Below are 15,894 nucleotides of genomic sequence, written 5' to 3' on the forward strand. Positions count from 1 at the left end.
TAAGGCTTTATTAAATTTAAACTAATTGTTTGAGGTTGTTTTTTGTTTGGGTATTATTCTGTAGAAAACCTCAAAGAATCCTTGCAGTCAAAAGGTTTTGTTGTATTGAAAAGCGGACAGGTTTGTCTCTGATGTGTGATCTGTATCTAGAGATTTGCATATCTTTTTATAATTTGAGGAAACAGCAGGACTTCCATGAGCAAATGCCAGAGAGACATGAGGAGATGCAAAGCCTGGACAAGGCAAGGCAAAGGATGCAAGTAAGGATTTGTTAGGTACTAGCATTAGGGGATAACAGAGACTGGGAACAGATGAGGACACAGAGGGATAGGCTATTGGAGGGGTTAAAAAAATCAAGTCCTGAAGAATAGCTGGAGTAGTCAGCAGGCTAAAAGGGAAAGCAGAAGAGAACTAAATGGAAGCCCAAGCACAAGAAAGAGGTGCAGAAGCAAATGTGGTTTGAGGTTAGTGTAGTCACCATGGTGTGTGAAGACACGCATGTAGTTTGTTACATCACTTGTACTAAAGGATGCAGTAAACAGGGTAGGACATTTCCAAACTAAGTAACATGATGATGCCAAATGCATTTTTGCTAAGGAGATGTGAAAGAAGCTGATAGGCAAGGCCAGCATTTGAGCTGCTTGAAGATCTCTGAATTTTTTGCCTCTCAAACGTGTTCTTAAGACAGCTTGAGAGTTCTGCAGTATCTCTTCATCACCTAGCTAATATATCCATGTTATTTTAACAACTGCTTTCATATTGAAATTATTATTTACTTAAAGACTTGTATGTGTTGTTAGGAAGTATATTTTGCACACAGGTCATCTTAATAGCTAGAAAATTGCATTTTAACTTATAAGCAGATATGTCATTATAAGTGGATTTGAGAGTATTAGGAGTTCTATTGGTTCTATTCTCAAGGGATCTTCCAATTACATTATAGTAGCAGAATTACTGAAATGGATAGAAAGAAGTGGAGAGTGTTTTTGTCTACAGTTAAAATTATTTTTATTTGACTGTTTTTAATAAAAACTTAACTGTAGCCTACTTTATACCTGTTAAAATGAACAGTTGTTTTTTTCTTGATGACAAGGAGAGTAGGCTTTGTAACATAGAAAGCAGAGCTCCAGAAGCCAAAGTTTTTGTTACTTCATTTTGAAATGATGAACTTTGGCTTCAATTCTGTGGGGCAGTAAATTGCCAAAAGTCATGGGTAAACTATGATGGAAAAAATGCAGAGCTTGTAAAAAAAAAAAAAAACCAAAAAACCAACCTTCAGGAAGATAAAATATGTTTAAGGAATTAATGAAAGTAACTTATTCCTGATAGGATTTATGCCAGATGAGGTATCATTTGAGCAAACTGCTGTAATTTTTTGTGGCAATCAGGTATCTCCTGCCAAATAAATACTGATTTGACTGAAGTATGACCATATGCTCAAGTGTGATCTGGATCGAATTTGTACTCTTTGGTTCTCATCAACATGGAAGACCAGCATTAGAATATCTCACTTCAGTAAATGATATAGAGATGTTTTGGGTATTTTCATGATAAAGAAAATAATTTTGTTGGTTTCTGCTGACAATCCTAGCTTGTTGCTATGATGAGTGGTACAAGAACTAATTTGTATTGCAACACAGACAGGTGGTAGACATATTCTGGCACTTTGTGCCTGCTGGTTTGAGGGGTTATGCTATATCCAGAATGAGTTTCTTTGCCTCAGGAAAGACAAGGTACTGGAATTTTAGTAGATCAAATTTCAGAAAGCCAGCAGCATATTGTATTATGACCTTTTAAATTACTCTATAATTTGATTGGCTGGAAATCTGTTTTATACTCCTCCAAACTGTCAAACTGTAGTTAAATGACTGGCCAATAGAAATATCAAATATTTAAAAGGTTAGAGTACTGCAGAAATCTGCTACCTTTGACATCGTGTATCAGACATTCAAATTTTGGTATTTTGTTCCCAAGAAAAACTATAACGAGAATACAGACTATATAATGGCATTATAGAAATGTATTGTTATTGTAGCAATGAGTGATGAAGGGAAAAAAGGTGAAGATGTTTCTTGCTACCTGAAAATAACGGTAAGTATGTGCTCAAACTCTAATCTAAACTAAGAATGATGACATAAAGAATAAAGTTTGGTAGCCAGATCATTAGTGTACTTAATACCTGATATTATTAAGAACCTTTGGATATTCAGTGTCTCTCAAAAATACACTAGACCCCTTAACTGCAATATTGTATCCTGAACAACAGTTCAGGTATCTAACTTTAGCACCAATTAGAAAATTAAGTCCATTTTCTGTGAACTTTCATAAACTTTTTAAAAATATATATTTGATTACCATAGTATAATCTTCAGAATTAGATCCTATCTTGCTGTCTTGAAATATCAATTTATCAGACTCTATATTTAAAGAACTTAAATATGCTCTTGTACCATTTTTTCCTTAAGAGTACTTCAGATAGCTTTTTCAGAAGAAAAAGAAAAATTTTGTAATCTCTGCAGCTCTCCTTCCTGACAAAAAGATTGGCTTGTGGCTTTTGCTGTCATTAAAATTCCTTGGAAGTCTTTTTTTTTCAATCACACAAATGTGACTGGGAACGATTACCCTCCTCCCCTATCCCAAATTCAAAACAGCAAACCTTCAGACATGAAATTAGATCTTAATTGTACTAGATAAAAATTAAAATAACCTGATTTATTATAGGCTTTCTTCACTTCTACTGCAGTAAATGTCAGGCAACAGTAACAGTGCAGAACTCTCTAGTTGTTTGCTATTAATTCCATTGGATGTCCCCATTTATCACTGGAGTTTGAATGAATATAAATTTCTCAGTATGACATGCACATTGATAGAGAAAAAACAAGAATCAGTTTATAGTGACATTTCTCAAATGACTTAATAATTAATGGTTACTCCCTATTACAATTAAATTGAACAGAGCAAAAGATTATGATCATAAAGGAAGTTTTATTATGCTTTTTTTAAAATGTTGCTCTTGTATGAGCATTTCAAGCTGAGATTTTAGTAGTCCATGCATTGCTGCTTAGTACATTGCTTCCAGCAGGCTTTCAAAGTTATTGTTAAAATAAAACCTACTTGAAAATGCTTTGTCATTAATGTCTTCCGATCATCTTCAATTTGCCGAAACTTGGCCTTCAGCCCTTTCATTTGTGTTTCCATTTTTAAAACATACTGGAAATCCCTCTGAGTCCGTAGATTTAAAACTTCAATAGATTGGGACATATTCTGAACCTGTTGAAGAAGAACACTCTCTAAATGCACTTTTTGTTGCTTTAATTTTTTTCCTGGTTAGGTAGTTAAATGTCAGGCAATAAAATGTACTTATGTCAATGCTTTAGTTGTGTCATTTATACCACAGTATAGTTTTAAATTCTATAACCGTATGACAGTACAAAAATTTGGGAAGAGCGATAAGAGAGGACTATCAGCAGCAAGGCCTTGAAACCATGAATGATTTTGACTAGCTTCTTTGAGGTAGAGAGAGACCAATCCTTTCAGTATCAATGGGCTCAAAAAAGGCTGATAGGCAGTGGAGTCTACTTTGTCCCTTGTAGTAGATGCTGACTGTTCTTCAGGATGTGCTAGATAGCACGTTCTTTCTCCCGAGCACTTCAGGAGGGATGGGACTGAGATTTGGAGATTTTGGTTAGTATGAAGAGCATGATTTTATATTGCTAGTAGGCACTTATATAATAATTCAGTATAAGGAATTCATGAGACTATCCAGAGAAAAGCTGGTGTGTACCCATCATCAGATAGGTGTTTGCTCATGATTTTGTAAGTAGATATAAAATTAGAAATTTTATTCAATTGTCTCTTTGGTAGAAACCCACTTTTTTTTACTGGTGAGAAGTAGTGAATGTTCAGGTAATCTCTGTAGAGCAAGTGACTTTGTAGCTATACTGAGCACTTTTACCACAGAGAGGCAAGAATAACTGTCGTCTAGAGTAAATTATATATGTATTTAACAGTATCTGTTATAAAAGCAATGCTTTTGCCAGTCATAAAAATGACACATTTTGCAAGTCCAGTTATTCTATTTCAATAAGCGTTTTGTTTTCCCAAGCTATGAAAAAAGTAGACTGCTGTAAATGTTTTAGGCACCATATTGAAGTTTTAGCTCAAGCAAAAAAAACCCAACCCAAAACAAAAAAACCCCCTAGCTTCCTAATAAAAGACAAACCCAGCAGTATTCCTGTTGTTTGCAAAAGTATGCAATGTTTGAACTGATATTCATGTTTGAAACTAATATATTGTGACCTACAGAATGTGTGGATTCAGGAAATACTCTTAAAGTACTTTTAAAATTATTATATATTAGTTATTGCACAGTTGCCATTAGCAGTTCTTAGAAAGTATTTTTAATGAGAAAGGTAATGTTTCTTTTTTTCTTTGCTTTCTAATTGTTGAAAGCAAGCAAATAAAGTTCTTCAGGTCTTGGAAGAACTGAGTGTTTCCGTTTGACAGAAGATGCATTCACATAGAAGCTCTAATCAAATGACTGTGCATGCACTTAGTGAAGTAATAATATGACATTACATACCCCAAATTATCACAGTTCTAATCATAAGAAAATAACTTTTAGAAACTGATGATTTAGGTTCTTTTCTGTGGCAGCTCAAAACCTACATTGAGATTTTATCACCCCTCCAGCTGCCACCCCAAAAGAAAGATTTTTTTTTTAAATTTTTTTTTACATTAATATTTTAGTATTTGGGAAATATGCTAGAGCAAAGAGTCTGGGGACTAAAGGCTTCCCCTGTTAAGCAAACAGCATGAGGGGAGGTAGCTCTTCCTGTGTGTGCTGGGTCATCAATGTCCTCTCCCCGCATCTCATGCGCTATGGGCTTTGTCACAACCTGAAACTAAGTCCCTCCTGAAGTTCCACGGAGATTTAGGAGGAAAATCTGTGGGGATCTAGCACTATATTAGCACTGGATGTGATTTTTCTATAGCTAGAAAAATGCTGAAAATTGTATGCTAAAATATGTATTGTTAAGTCTACATTTTATGTTGCTTTCTGCTGCTTTTCAAACACTCTCTCAGGCCTCGGGTTCTGTACTTGTAGCTGTGATACAGTAACTATAACCTTGGTCACTTCCACAGGGACTGCAGAACAATAGTTTGTGTGTTCATTGTTGCGGTGCTTTTTCAGTTGTTGATGGAAAAATATGCTTCACAGGTTTTGTTATATATGCAATAGTGGGTAATATGGGAAATAAGAATTGGATTGTTTGGGGAAAAATTTGCACCACCAGAGAACGAATAAATAGTATTATTTGAGGAAAGAACAAATGAAAATTACAACTGTTTCTTTTCTGTACAGTCTGCTTTGCAGGTGCTGTCATGTCTATATCTTGTAATTTGCTGATAAGAGACAAGGAATGACCTTCAAGAGTCTCATATGATTGAAGCAGAAGCTGTAGTTGAAATCCCACAGCAACTAGCTAGTTTGAGGTGGGATTTGTAACTGGTTTTAGTTACAGAAAATCAGTCCTGTCTGTCTAAGGAAGAATTTTGGGAGGAGGTGAACAAGAGAGAAGATGCAACTTCAGCTTGCTAGATAAGTGGCTTGGGTTGGGAAAGGTGTGAATATAAGGAAAATAGACAAATTAATGATCAGTGGTGAGAACACAGGTAGGGGATATATCCTGAAGAAATATTTTTATTAGATAACTCTTCAGCACTCTGTTATGCATTAAACTTAGAGGGAAAGGAGTGGATTTCTATGGGAAGTTTACTGATCAAAAGGAGGAATTGCTGGGAAGACTTACCTTCTCTAGCAGTTGTCTGAGTTGCCTGCTTTTGGCATCTCTTGAACATAGGTTTTGTTCAGGTGCAACAACAGTGCAAATGCAACGGCCATCAGGATCCTGGGCTGAACTATAAACTTGCCACCCTTCCTTGGGGCTAATCTGAGTCTGTAACAACAGAATAATAAAAATAAAGGGAACTGAACTGATTTTTTTGTTGCTTGAAAACCCGCTACCTCAGAATATTTTGTTTATTTTTATAGTATATGTCTGCAATGAAGTTCCTCCCAGTCAACACGTATTACCCTCCTAATTGATTAGATTTGTGGTTTCACACAGTTTTGTCATATCTCACACCTTTGTAATATTTCTTTAGAAGTGTCCTGCACGCATTGTTTCCAAAGTGGATGAGAACAGTTTTCTCCTTGTGATTCAGCACAAGCTAGTTGATTTAACTCTTTGCAAAGAGAAGATACAGTTTTTCATCCAGCAGAGAACAAACATGTCCTTTCAGCCTGAATGACTTTTACTTTTAGACTAATGGAAACAACGAAGAAAAGAACAAATATAAAACCCTAAAGAGAGAGCACAGTGTATGTGACTCACGCCTCGGGAATTGGAGCAGAAGGGGTTCAGATGTGGGTTAGCAGATTTCCTCTTAAAGATGCAGCATACAGAAAACTGTTCTCCGTTGACTTCTACTGCACATTCACCAAAGGGGAGAGAGGCTTGCTGCGGGTAGTACTGAAAAGTGTTTGGTTTTGTTTAGGTGAATGGGGGTCATGGCAAGCGTGGCACAGTGCAATTGAGACACTGCACATCCTTCACTGGGATAGAATAATTCCAGAAATTTCTACCCTGTTCTTTTTTGCAGCAACCACCACCGAGAAAGAAAAGCAAAAAATAATGATGTTTGCTTGTAGAGGAGGTTAACTCTGAACTGCATCTAAAGTTTGTGTGATACCTTGTGAGACTAGGTAGCTGTCTATTTAATGGCATATATAGAAATACACAGCATAAGAATGAAAGAAAGCAACATAATTAGATGATTGAAAAGATTCAGGTGATGGAATTAAAACTAATGGACACAATAAGTAGTTATTTTAACTTTAAATTACAGATTAAAAAGAAAGTAATAATATGCATTATTATGGACTACTAAATTTTATAGTACAGATGCTAATGGATGCCATTGAAGTAATTTTGATCTGGACAGAGTTGGTATCAATTACTAGTTATATTATAAAATTGTATTCAGTGTCAGCACAGAGAGTGATTACTTAAACTGGCAAGCTTTGATATGTTTTACTGGCACTTTAGTGCAGAGTAAGTTGCAGAGTTCCTCACCTCATAAGAAGAGCAGTATCTCTGTAGGCTTAGGTCACAAAAGAGCACAGACTTTTCACAACAATGACTCTTCTGGAAGAAGTCATTGAAGAGAGCAGTGATCTCTGCTGCTGAGTTAATTGAAAAAAATCAAATAGTATTGTTCTCCTGTTTGCAAGGAAAAACAAAGTGTGACAATGTAGATGACTGTAAAAAGACGACAGCTGAATTTGCCTTAGGGTTTGCTAGAAAGGCATATCAAGAGTTCAGTGCTAAATTACACTGCTTCTATGGTGTTCTCTTAGCCTTCACTTTAAGAGCAAAGGGAATCTAGTTCAAGACATGGAGAATAACAAAATAAACAAAATTACATCTGCAGAGGACAATTTACATTGGGTTTGAGCAGCTGCTGAAGTTGCAGGCTTGAACAAGTGAAGCCTATCAAGGCTGGTAATCCCTGCAAAGTGTAAGCTCTATTCACTCCAGTAGTTTCCGTGATTCTCTGTAGAACTTATGCCCACGCAGCGTTCTCATGCAAGGGCAAGGAAAATGAATATTTGTTGAAGTTCAGGAACATGTTCAGGAACCTTGAGTTTGTGGTTATAATTCCTTTAGGGCAGAAATACTTAATATGAGTTTACGAAAATTGTGATATTTAAGCCTTATACCCCGCTACATTTAGATTGGTAGCAACTGTTTTACTGCATTTCAAGTAAGTTTTCTACAGTGGAGAACATAAGAGATACCAGGATTGTGCACGCTCTGTAGAAAAGCCATTATAATCCAGGTTGTGTTATCAAAGGTGTTTATATATTCTAGTGATGTCATAAGTGTCTTTCTCAGCTTTATCTAAGAAAAAAACCCCCCAACCATTATTGATTAACTTGGCATGATACTTTTCTTATGGTGTCTAACATATGGCTTGATTTTAAAAAGTAACTGCTATTTAGGAAAATATTTCTCACAGTGAGAGACTGTCAGGCCCAATATGAGTGTATGGTTATTAGCTGCCTGTGCATAAATAAGCTCTCGCATAGTACTCCCACTACTCAGGCTACAGTTCTTCACGGTATTCTGTGGTTCCCTGTATTTGGGCCATATAGGGTTCCTCCTGATTAGGATGGGTAATACGAGTGATCACAGAGAAAACAAGCATGTGCACGGAGGTGCGCTTTGCTTTTTTTTTCTTCTGTTATTTTTTTAGTTTGACATTTAATCTCCACATCAAGCAGAAACTGCGTGCCATGCAGAGAAGGAACTAAAAGACATCAAAACCTCACTGAAGCTACTGAATCTACTTTTCAAATGCAGGCTTACTGCTGACAGGCCTTCGTAAATGAACAAGAAAAGAAATAGCAAGTGGAGAACAGCAATGATAACAAATTATGCGAGTCTGGGGAAAACAGAGGAGTCTCTACAAAGAGCAATATTAATCATGTCTTGGCAGGCTGCTGTGCTACAGGCTCACTTCACCTATCTCCAGATTTATTTTTTTTCACTTGTACTTTCATATATTCCGATAAAACTGTTATAGTTACCTTCATTGTTACTATGACAGGGCAAATGCCATGCATATACTTAATATGATTGCTTAAATATAAACTGTATTTTTCAGTTCGTCTTGCAATTTTAATTCTGGGACTGGAACAGAGCTGAAAAGAGGAGGCCCTTTTCCCAATGCCACCTCCTTGAATAATTCTTCCAGCTGAAACGAGGAAAGTGGGAGGTTTTGGGGTTTGTTTTTTTTTTTTTTTTTTCCTGGTACAATATACACAATTTATGAGTCTCTGTGTGTGCTAAGAGAGAACTTTTGAAGAAATGCATGTGCTGCACTGTTCACTGGACAACTCTTGATGGCAGTTAAAAACCAGTCAATGATGACCTCAGTATTACTGAGCACCTGGGCCATAAAGTCTCTCAGCCACCAACTAAAGTTTAGAGAAAGGTAGCAGATTTGGGGTGCTTGGTTTTGTGCAAAAAGAACCCCCCCCACATTATTGTAAGTTCATATTTATTTATTTTTTTTTTACTGGCAGATATTGTCAAACTCAGATAACCAGGGTTTTACGATCATTTCTCCAGCTCTACTGGCACACAAGATATGCATATAACTTCAACTCAGTGAGTGCAAAGAGCATTACTGAAATAATACTTAGGAGGCATTTATATCAGCAGTGCTCTGTTGTAGCCAAGGGAAGCATGACAGTTTACACTACTTGGAATCTGAACATGTTAATATATATAAACACATATGTGTGTGTGTATAAATAGATATATATGTGTGTGTGTTAGAATAACTAGCATGTGTATCATAGTTATTCAGTTGCAACTTTAAACTTGAATTTAAATGTGATAGGGAACTTAAGTACTTGTAATATCATATTGCCACAAGAACTAGCAATATAGACTGTAGTTCAATGAGCACAAGTTACATTTAAAGAAAATAAAATAGAGCTTTTCCTTGTCATCTCATCTTCTTGCTGTCCTAAAACACTACAGAATTCTTTCTTACAACATCCTTTAATTTTAAAGACTAATATTTAAAGTCTAAATGCAGTGATTTTCTGCAGTAATGTTTTTCTTGCATGCATATATTCAATTAATTAAATGTTGATTAGTAAATGCATCATTTTTAGTTACAACTAAAAAAACTAAGTTCTGGGCATAGTGAACTACTGTACAAACAGTTAAATTTACATTTTACATAACATAGTATTATGTAAACATCTGATTGCAGTTACACAAAAAGATACATAGAGAAGAGTGTTCTACTAAACATTTAGGACAGTGGTGTTCTAGTTTAATTTATGAATACCACTGCAGTGTTCCCTCTTGTCCAATTAAAGTATTTCTTTAATTTTTAGACCTTTTATGAGTAGTTAATCACAGCTTTTTGCTCACAGATGCTGCTGTACATAAGCATCGACAATACAAAGTGATATTTGTGTCATTTGTATTATTCCCATATCAGCCTTTCTAAAATTCTGGTGCTGAACCTCCTAGTACTAATTTTATTTTGTTTCTAACGCTATTTGCTTAACCGTACTCTGATGAAGAAAAATAGGAAAGAATCAGACACCTTGCATATTGTAGTGAATAGCTAATATATAACATTTTTCAGACAAAAAGAAACCTACTGCTGGATATTTGTTTCTTAATAATGCAATACATTTTTCAGGAACAGTAAACATAGGAAAAAAGTCTAGACAAATGAAATCACATTCTTGGACTATTTTTAGCATTTCACACTAAAGATGAAGGCATTTGTTCTTAAATATTTAAGGACGCTATTTTAAAATCTTTCCTTTCATAGTAAGACCACAACATGCTCACCAATGTGCAGTTTCATGATGACCCAAAGAGAAGCATGCATTAAGTGACGACAGGAAGATTAGTAGCTAAAAAAGAGATTTACAAAGAGGCAACAAACTAAAACTTTTCCTAGCACTTAAATACTACTTCAGCATTAAGATGGCTTGCAACACATCACAGCTACTTACTAGGGTATCTGAAGTGGTTATTCTGGTGGTGTTTAGTCCTACCAGAGATGGGAGAGTTTGGGACATCCAGTTAGAGATCATTGCCATGGTACTAAGAACAGCACCAAGCTTCAGCAGTGGAGGACTCATTGCTGTGGAGCTAATGAGTTTTCATGGTGACTGATTATCAATCCCAATGCAGGCTGGCAGAGAGAGGCGTGACTGCAGCACACAACATCCACAGCGTGAAAGGACATCAAGCTACCCAGATTCAATCATCCCTTAAAAACACTCATATCCTTATTTGCCCTCTGTCTTCCTGTTCTTACTAACAAATACTTATGATTATGTTGTGCTGCCCACTAAAGAAGCAGTCCTTTCTGTGCTAATAATCAGTGCAGTTTCCAGTGGGAGATGGCATGGGTGAATCACCTCTTTATAGGTGCTAGAGAGTCAATTAGCACTTAATTAGTTCAGTCCTTGCAGAGTGCTATGTGTTCCTGTCTGAAACACAAAAGCCCAATCACAAACCCAAACAACCCCCCACTCCCCACCACTGCTTTGGGAGAAATCTGCTCCAGTCTATTTCTAAAGATGATGCTAGTCCAAGTGGATGGGGAATGGGGAGAACTGCCAGCCTGCCCCTTAAAACACCAGAAACCTTTCTGACCCTTCCTTAATTTGTTGATCTCACATAAATTACAAGCATCAGTGACTTTATAATTTGCATAGCTTGTTATTAAGATATTTGTTGTTCATAAAAGAACACTGAAGCAGTAAAGATTCCAATTTCTTAGTGTTCTTGTTAGTTTACAAGTTTTTATACCGAGAGTTATGGCACTACATCCAGGACCGGCAGACTCAGTATGTCTTTATTGCTGTTTGGGTGGGAATAGAAGACAAATTGTGGGTCGTTCATGTAGCATTTTGAGGCTTCTTTTAATCTGCTGTTAAATCTACTGTTCTCCAGTGCTGTAGCATGGTCTCCAGGTTCAGTAGCAATTTATCTTTGTCATAAATTTAGCAAGGGGGGGGGGGGGGGAAAAACCAACCCAGAAAAAAAGAGTGTGTAGAAATCATTGTGCTGTTGGGGTAGTTTTATTTTTTTAGAATTATCTTACAAAGAAGAAATGCTAAGCAGGGATTTCTAACAGCAATTATTTTACAGAGAACTTGCTTAAAAGTTTGCAGATAGACAGACTATAGTATTTTTCCCAGAGGCAGTTATGGACTTTGCTTGTTTCTGAATTTGCTTCCAAAAGACTAATTTTTCTTAAGGAATTTTCGTGGCTTGTATGAAGAAAACCTGTAGTGAAACTGAAGTGATGTGTTTTTATAGGAGAGTGTGATCATGAATGAATTTAGTAAAGTTACCAAAACCCTGCAAACAGAGCTCCTGTACTAAATTCAGGCTAGACTTTTCTCTTCCAACATTCGTTCAGAATTATTTCAATAAACCTCTGCAGTTTAATGAAGACACGTGGAAAATTAATTTTTCAAAAAGACATTGAAAAACACATTGAGGGCTATTATATAATCTTATCAGGAGTCTTATGTGGTGACTCTACTTTCTGGTTTTTTCCAAAGGACTCAATAGCAGCATTAAGTTTCAGAAATCAACTTTTGTAGTGGTGTCTGTGCTTACCATCTGGGCCGTGTTTGAGGGCTTGGCCTCCTGCTTGTCTGGAGTAAGCAACTGCTGCAATACACTGGCTCCAGCCAGGCATCTGGGTTTCCTTACCGTGAAAACCAGAGTGCAAAGATGGCTGGTATGTGCCCCATGTCAGGCTGCTATGGGCTTGTGGTGGTACAGGGATGTGCTGCTGGACCCAGAGCTTCAGAAGCACTCCTGCGTTCCACAGTTCTGTAATGGCAGCTGCTTTACTCAGTGTATTTTCTGTATTTCAGAAGATAAATGTCATAATAGCTTGGATTCTGGGATGGTGGCCATGGCGTATATTTCTCTGAAGAAGAGGACCCTGAGGCAAGACACCCTTGATGTGGTGTCTAGAGACTGAGAGGTCAGTCAAGCATTACCTCAGCATGATGAAGAGCATAGCAAATGGAGATGATTGAGTCTTTGAAAGAGAGTTTGTGTTTCTGTGGAGATAGGCTCAAAGTTGTCCACTAAACAGATGTGCATATTGAACCGTCCAGAATGACATCAAGAATCAGGCTTTTTGCTGAACTGTTGCACTTCATTGGCAAATTATCAATTTTCCAAGTAACTCCATTTTCCCGAGTACTTCCAATATGGATTAGATAACATTTGGACAACATTGCATGATCTTCTAGTTTTATTGGGTTCTTCTGAAGTACCTCAGCATCCTCTCTAGACCTAACACAAAGAAGATTGTCATGCACCAGTTTTAGCACCTTTTTTTGTTCCTGTCTTCTTTCAGAAGTTGAATAAGCACATTAATTCCCCCAGTTCCAACACATTTCCTTAAAGTCATGATAGTTTGTTGTTTGGGTTTTTTTATTTACCACATTGAGCTGCAGATGTTAATATTTTTGGTTTTCTTCTCTTAAACATTTTCTGTTCCAGAAAAGAACATAATCTGTCCTCTCCTGACTGTTTTAACCTTGGACAAAGTACATTCAAAAGACAATAAAAGGCTTTTTCTGATGTCCGGATGAATAATTACTGCTGAGTATCCTCAATCCAGTGTATTGTCAAGTCCTAAAAAGAACACTGGTTATTATGATTATTCCTAACAGATGACATGCTGCTGGTTCTTGTGATAGAATATTCATAACATGGTTTAGAACTTTGTTTTCTTCCAACTAGTTTACTTGCCACAGAGAAAACCTGCTGATGTGTGATTCACAGTTTTGAATCTAGATAGATTTTGCTAGATACATCTAGATAGATTTTGCTGCTAGATACATCTTAAAGAGCACAGCAGGAGATAATCTTCTAGTACTCTTGGGTGGTTGTATAATTTAAAATTACCATATAGGAGGTATCTGGACTCCCTATGGTACCGAAGTTAGACTCCCTATATAACTGCACAAGGGCTTTGAAGCACATTTGCACTGCAGTGCAGAGATGATGGCAGGTTGTAGAGGTATCTGTGAGTCTGCTAATGCAGCCCTAGCCCAGGGACTGACCCAAGTGTAGCTTACACTGGAAAGCTGCAAAACCCTTCTTCTAGGATTGTAAGTATGTGGCAGCTCTGTCCTATATTGATGCAAATTTAATGCTAAACTTGGGTTTGTTTATATAGGCTACACCTTTCCCTTAGACACAGACATGTTCAGTGTAATAGTCAATATTCTATGTATCTAATATTCCCCATTTCATGCACTCATTTGTCAAATAGTTGCTTCAGAGTAGTATTGTGAGAGAAGACATCTGTGAGAACGGTATGTCTCTAAAAAGGTTTCTTCCCTGAACAGTGGAAATACTCACTACAACTGTATTTTGTTTGTGTTCTTATCAGAACTGTAGAAATGTCCAAAGAAACCCTTTCTGTTGAGGAACCTAAAACTTTACAGTAATTTTAGCTGTATTTGGCCATAAATATTTGGGTAAATTAAAAAATGGCAAGCAAATAGTAGAATATTTTTGTGAGAAACATCTGAAATCACATATCAGAACATCTTATTAGAAACCACAGAATAACTGAAGAGTTATTCTCACCTCGTTAGGAAGTAGAAACAAAACCTTATGATCTGTGTTTCATTTCAGCTCTGTGTTTTTGCTTTTGTTTTTTTGAAAAGGTGCAATTTCACATTTCTAGTCTATGATAAACTGCTATGAAGTAGTTTTATGAACAAGAATTAGAAAGCAACAGCACTTCTAAATCTGAACATTATTCTTTATTACTCTGAAATTTCTACTGTATGATAACTTCCTCTTTTCATAGCTAACTTTTAAAGACAGTAAAAGCTAAAATGTTTATACAGAATGACTACAGATGCCATATTTTGATCTTAAAAAGTATGTGAATCTCTAACAATTTCAGTGTTGTTAGCAGAGTTACTGTATTCCCATTCTGTAATATTCAATTATTTTATTATAAATTATTTAGGGGTATTAAAGATATTATTAAGGTATTCTATGAATGCCCTTATTTATTGTTATCATATAAGAAGAAGTCGCAGGTTCTTCTAGTCTCTGATGTTTACTTTCACTTTGAGATCCTGTTATGTTTTGATATGGGTTAAATAAAATACGTAATGAGAATACAGCCAAACATTACATTATCAAAACTGAGGTATGATAATCTCTATAATATAAAAGAAATTAACATCAGTATTAGGAATATCAACACAGCAATGTCCTGAGAGTCAGCAACATGTGAACACACTCATACGTAAATGCATGAAAAATGTCTAATTACCTCCTGACTGGAGGAAAAGAAACAGTGATTGTAAGAAAGTGGAAATGGTGAAGTTCAGAAGCAGTACTTAACCCTGATGTCAGCTTATGTAATGTATGTAAAAAAAATAAAAAAAAAAATTACCTCATTCCCAAATATTTCTTAAAATTCAAAATCATGTTCATGGGTAAATGCTATAAAGGCTTTGCCTAAAACCTTGCATTTTATCCAGATAGAGATCAAAGTAATTGCATACTCACGGCTCAGATGTCTTAAATAGCTTCCTTTGAAGCAGAGCAAAGTCAGAATCTTAAATCTCAGTAAGTTTGTACTTCGCCAGGTTAGGTTTAGAAAGTAAGCTCATGCATAAAAGTCAAAGCTCCTTTGTTATAGTATTGTTCTTCTATAGTGTATGGAGTTCTTCTTCTTTATGTGATGTATTCTAGTGGTGACTCAGTAGCACATTGATTTAAAAAATGTATGTCACTACATTAGTCATGTTCCTGAGCATTATTATTATTCACATAAGGTTAATGCATGTATTAAGCAAAGTTCGTAGAATTTGAATAGCAATTAAAATTCACAGAGCTTAGGTGGACTGAGCAAGGACGTCTTTGCCTTTTTCCATTCAATTCCAATTCTCTGAATTTAGAAACACTGAGAAAACATTAGCTGCTTCATCTAACTCTATGTTTTTGTTCAATAAAACCCTCTGGCTTTGCAGCATTACTTGTGAGTAGTAAACATCCAGGTTCCTTGTAAGAGCAGATTGAGATGTTTGTCCCCTTTCTAGAGCATATCCTTTCACCAGCTCATCTGGGCGTAGACAGTGACATTCCTTAATCAAGCATCTCCGCTGATAGTAAAAGCATTGAGCAAGGGATTTGTAAAGTCTGTTGTCTGTTACATGCTTCTATACCGATGCTATTCCTGAAGTGGTCTTAGCTATCTGCTTGTTCCTTTTTCAGG

The 15,894-nt window shown here is 36.2% G+C and overlaps 1 protein-coding gene across 4 annotated transcripts in view; it reads right to left on the minus strand.

The window, feature by feature from the left end:
* The window catches only part of OLFM3 (olfactomedin 3), a 57,469-nt gene that overhangs the window by 12,479 nt on the left and 29,096 nt on the right, over positions 1–15,894 (minus strand). The window contains exons 2-4 of one of the 4 annotated variants that reach the window (XM_075760038.1): positions 6,150–6,249; positions 5,814–5,960; positions 3,115–3,270 (exon numbers count right to left, since the gene is read on the minus strand). In XM_075760038.1, the coding sequence (XP_075616153.1) occupies positions 3,115–3,261 (147 nt within the window). In that variant the 5' untranslated portion in view covers positions 3,262–3,270; positions 5,814–5,960; positions 6,150–6,249. Of the gene's footprint in view, positions 1–3,114; positions 3,271–5,813; positions 5,961–6,149; positions 6,250–10,594; positions 10,781–15,185; positions 15,292–15,894 lie in introns of those variants that run through there. The other 3 variants (XM_075760039.1, XM_075760036.1, XM_075760037.1) reach the window with 3 other exon arrangements.

This window comes from Balearica regulorum, chromosome 8 (genome assembly GCF_011004875.1).
Source record: "Balearica regulorum gibbericeps isolate bBalReg1 chromosome 8, bBalReg1.pri, whole genome shotgun sequence".
Classification (NCBI taxonomy): domain Eukaryota; kingdom Metazoa; phylum Chordata; class Aves; order Gruiformes; family Gruidae; genus Balearica; species Balearica regulorum.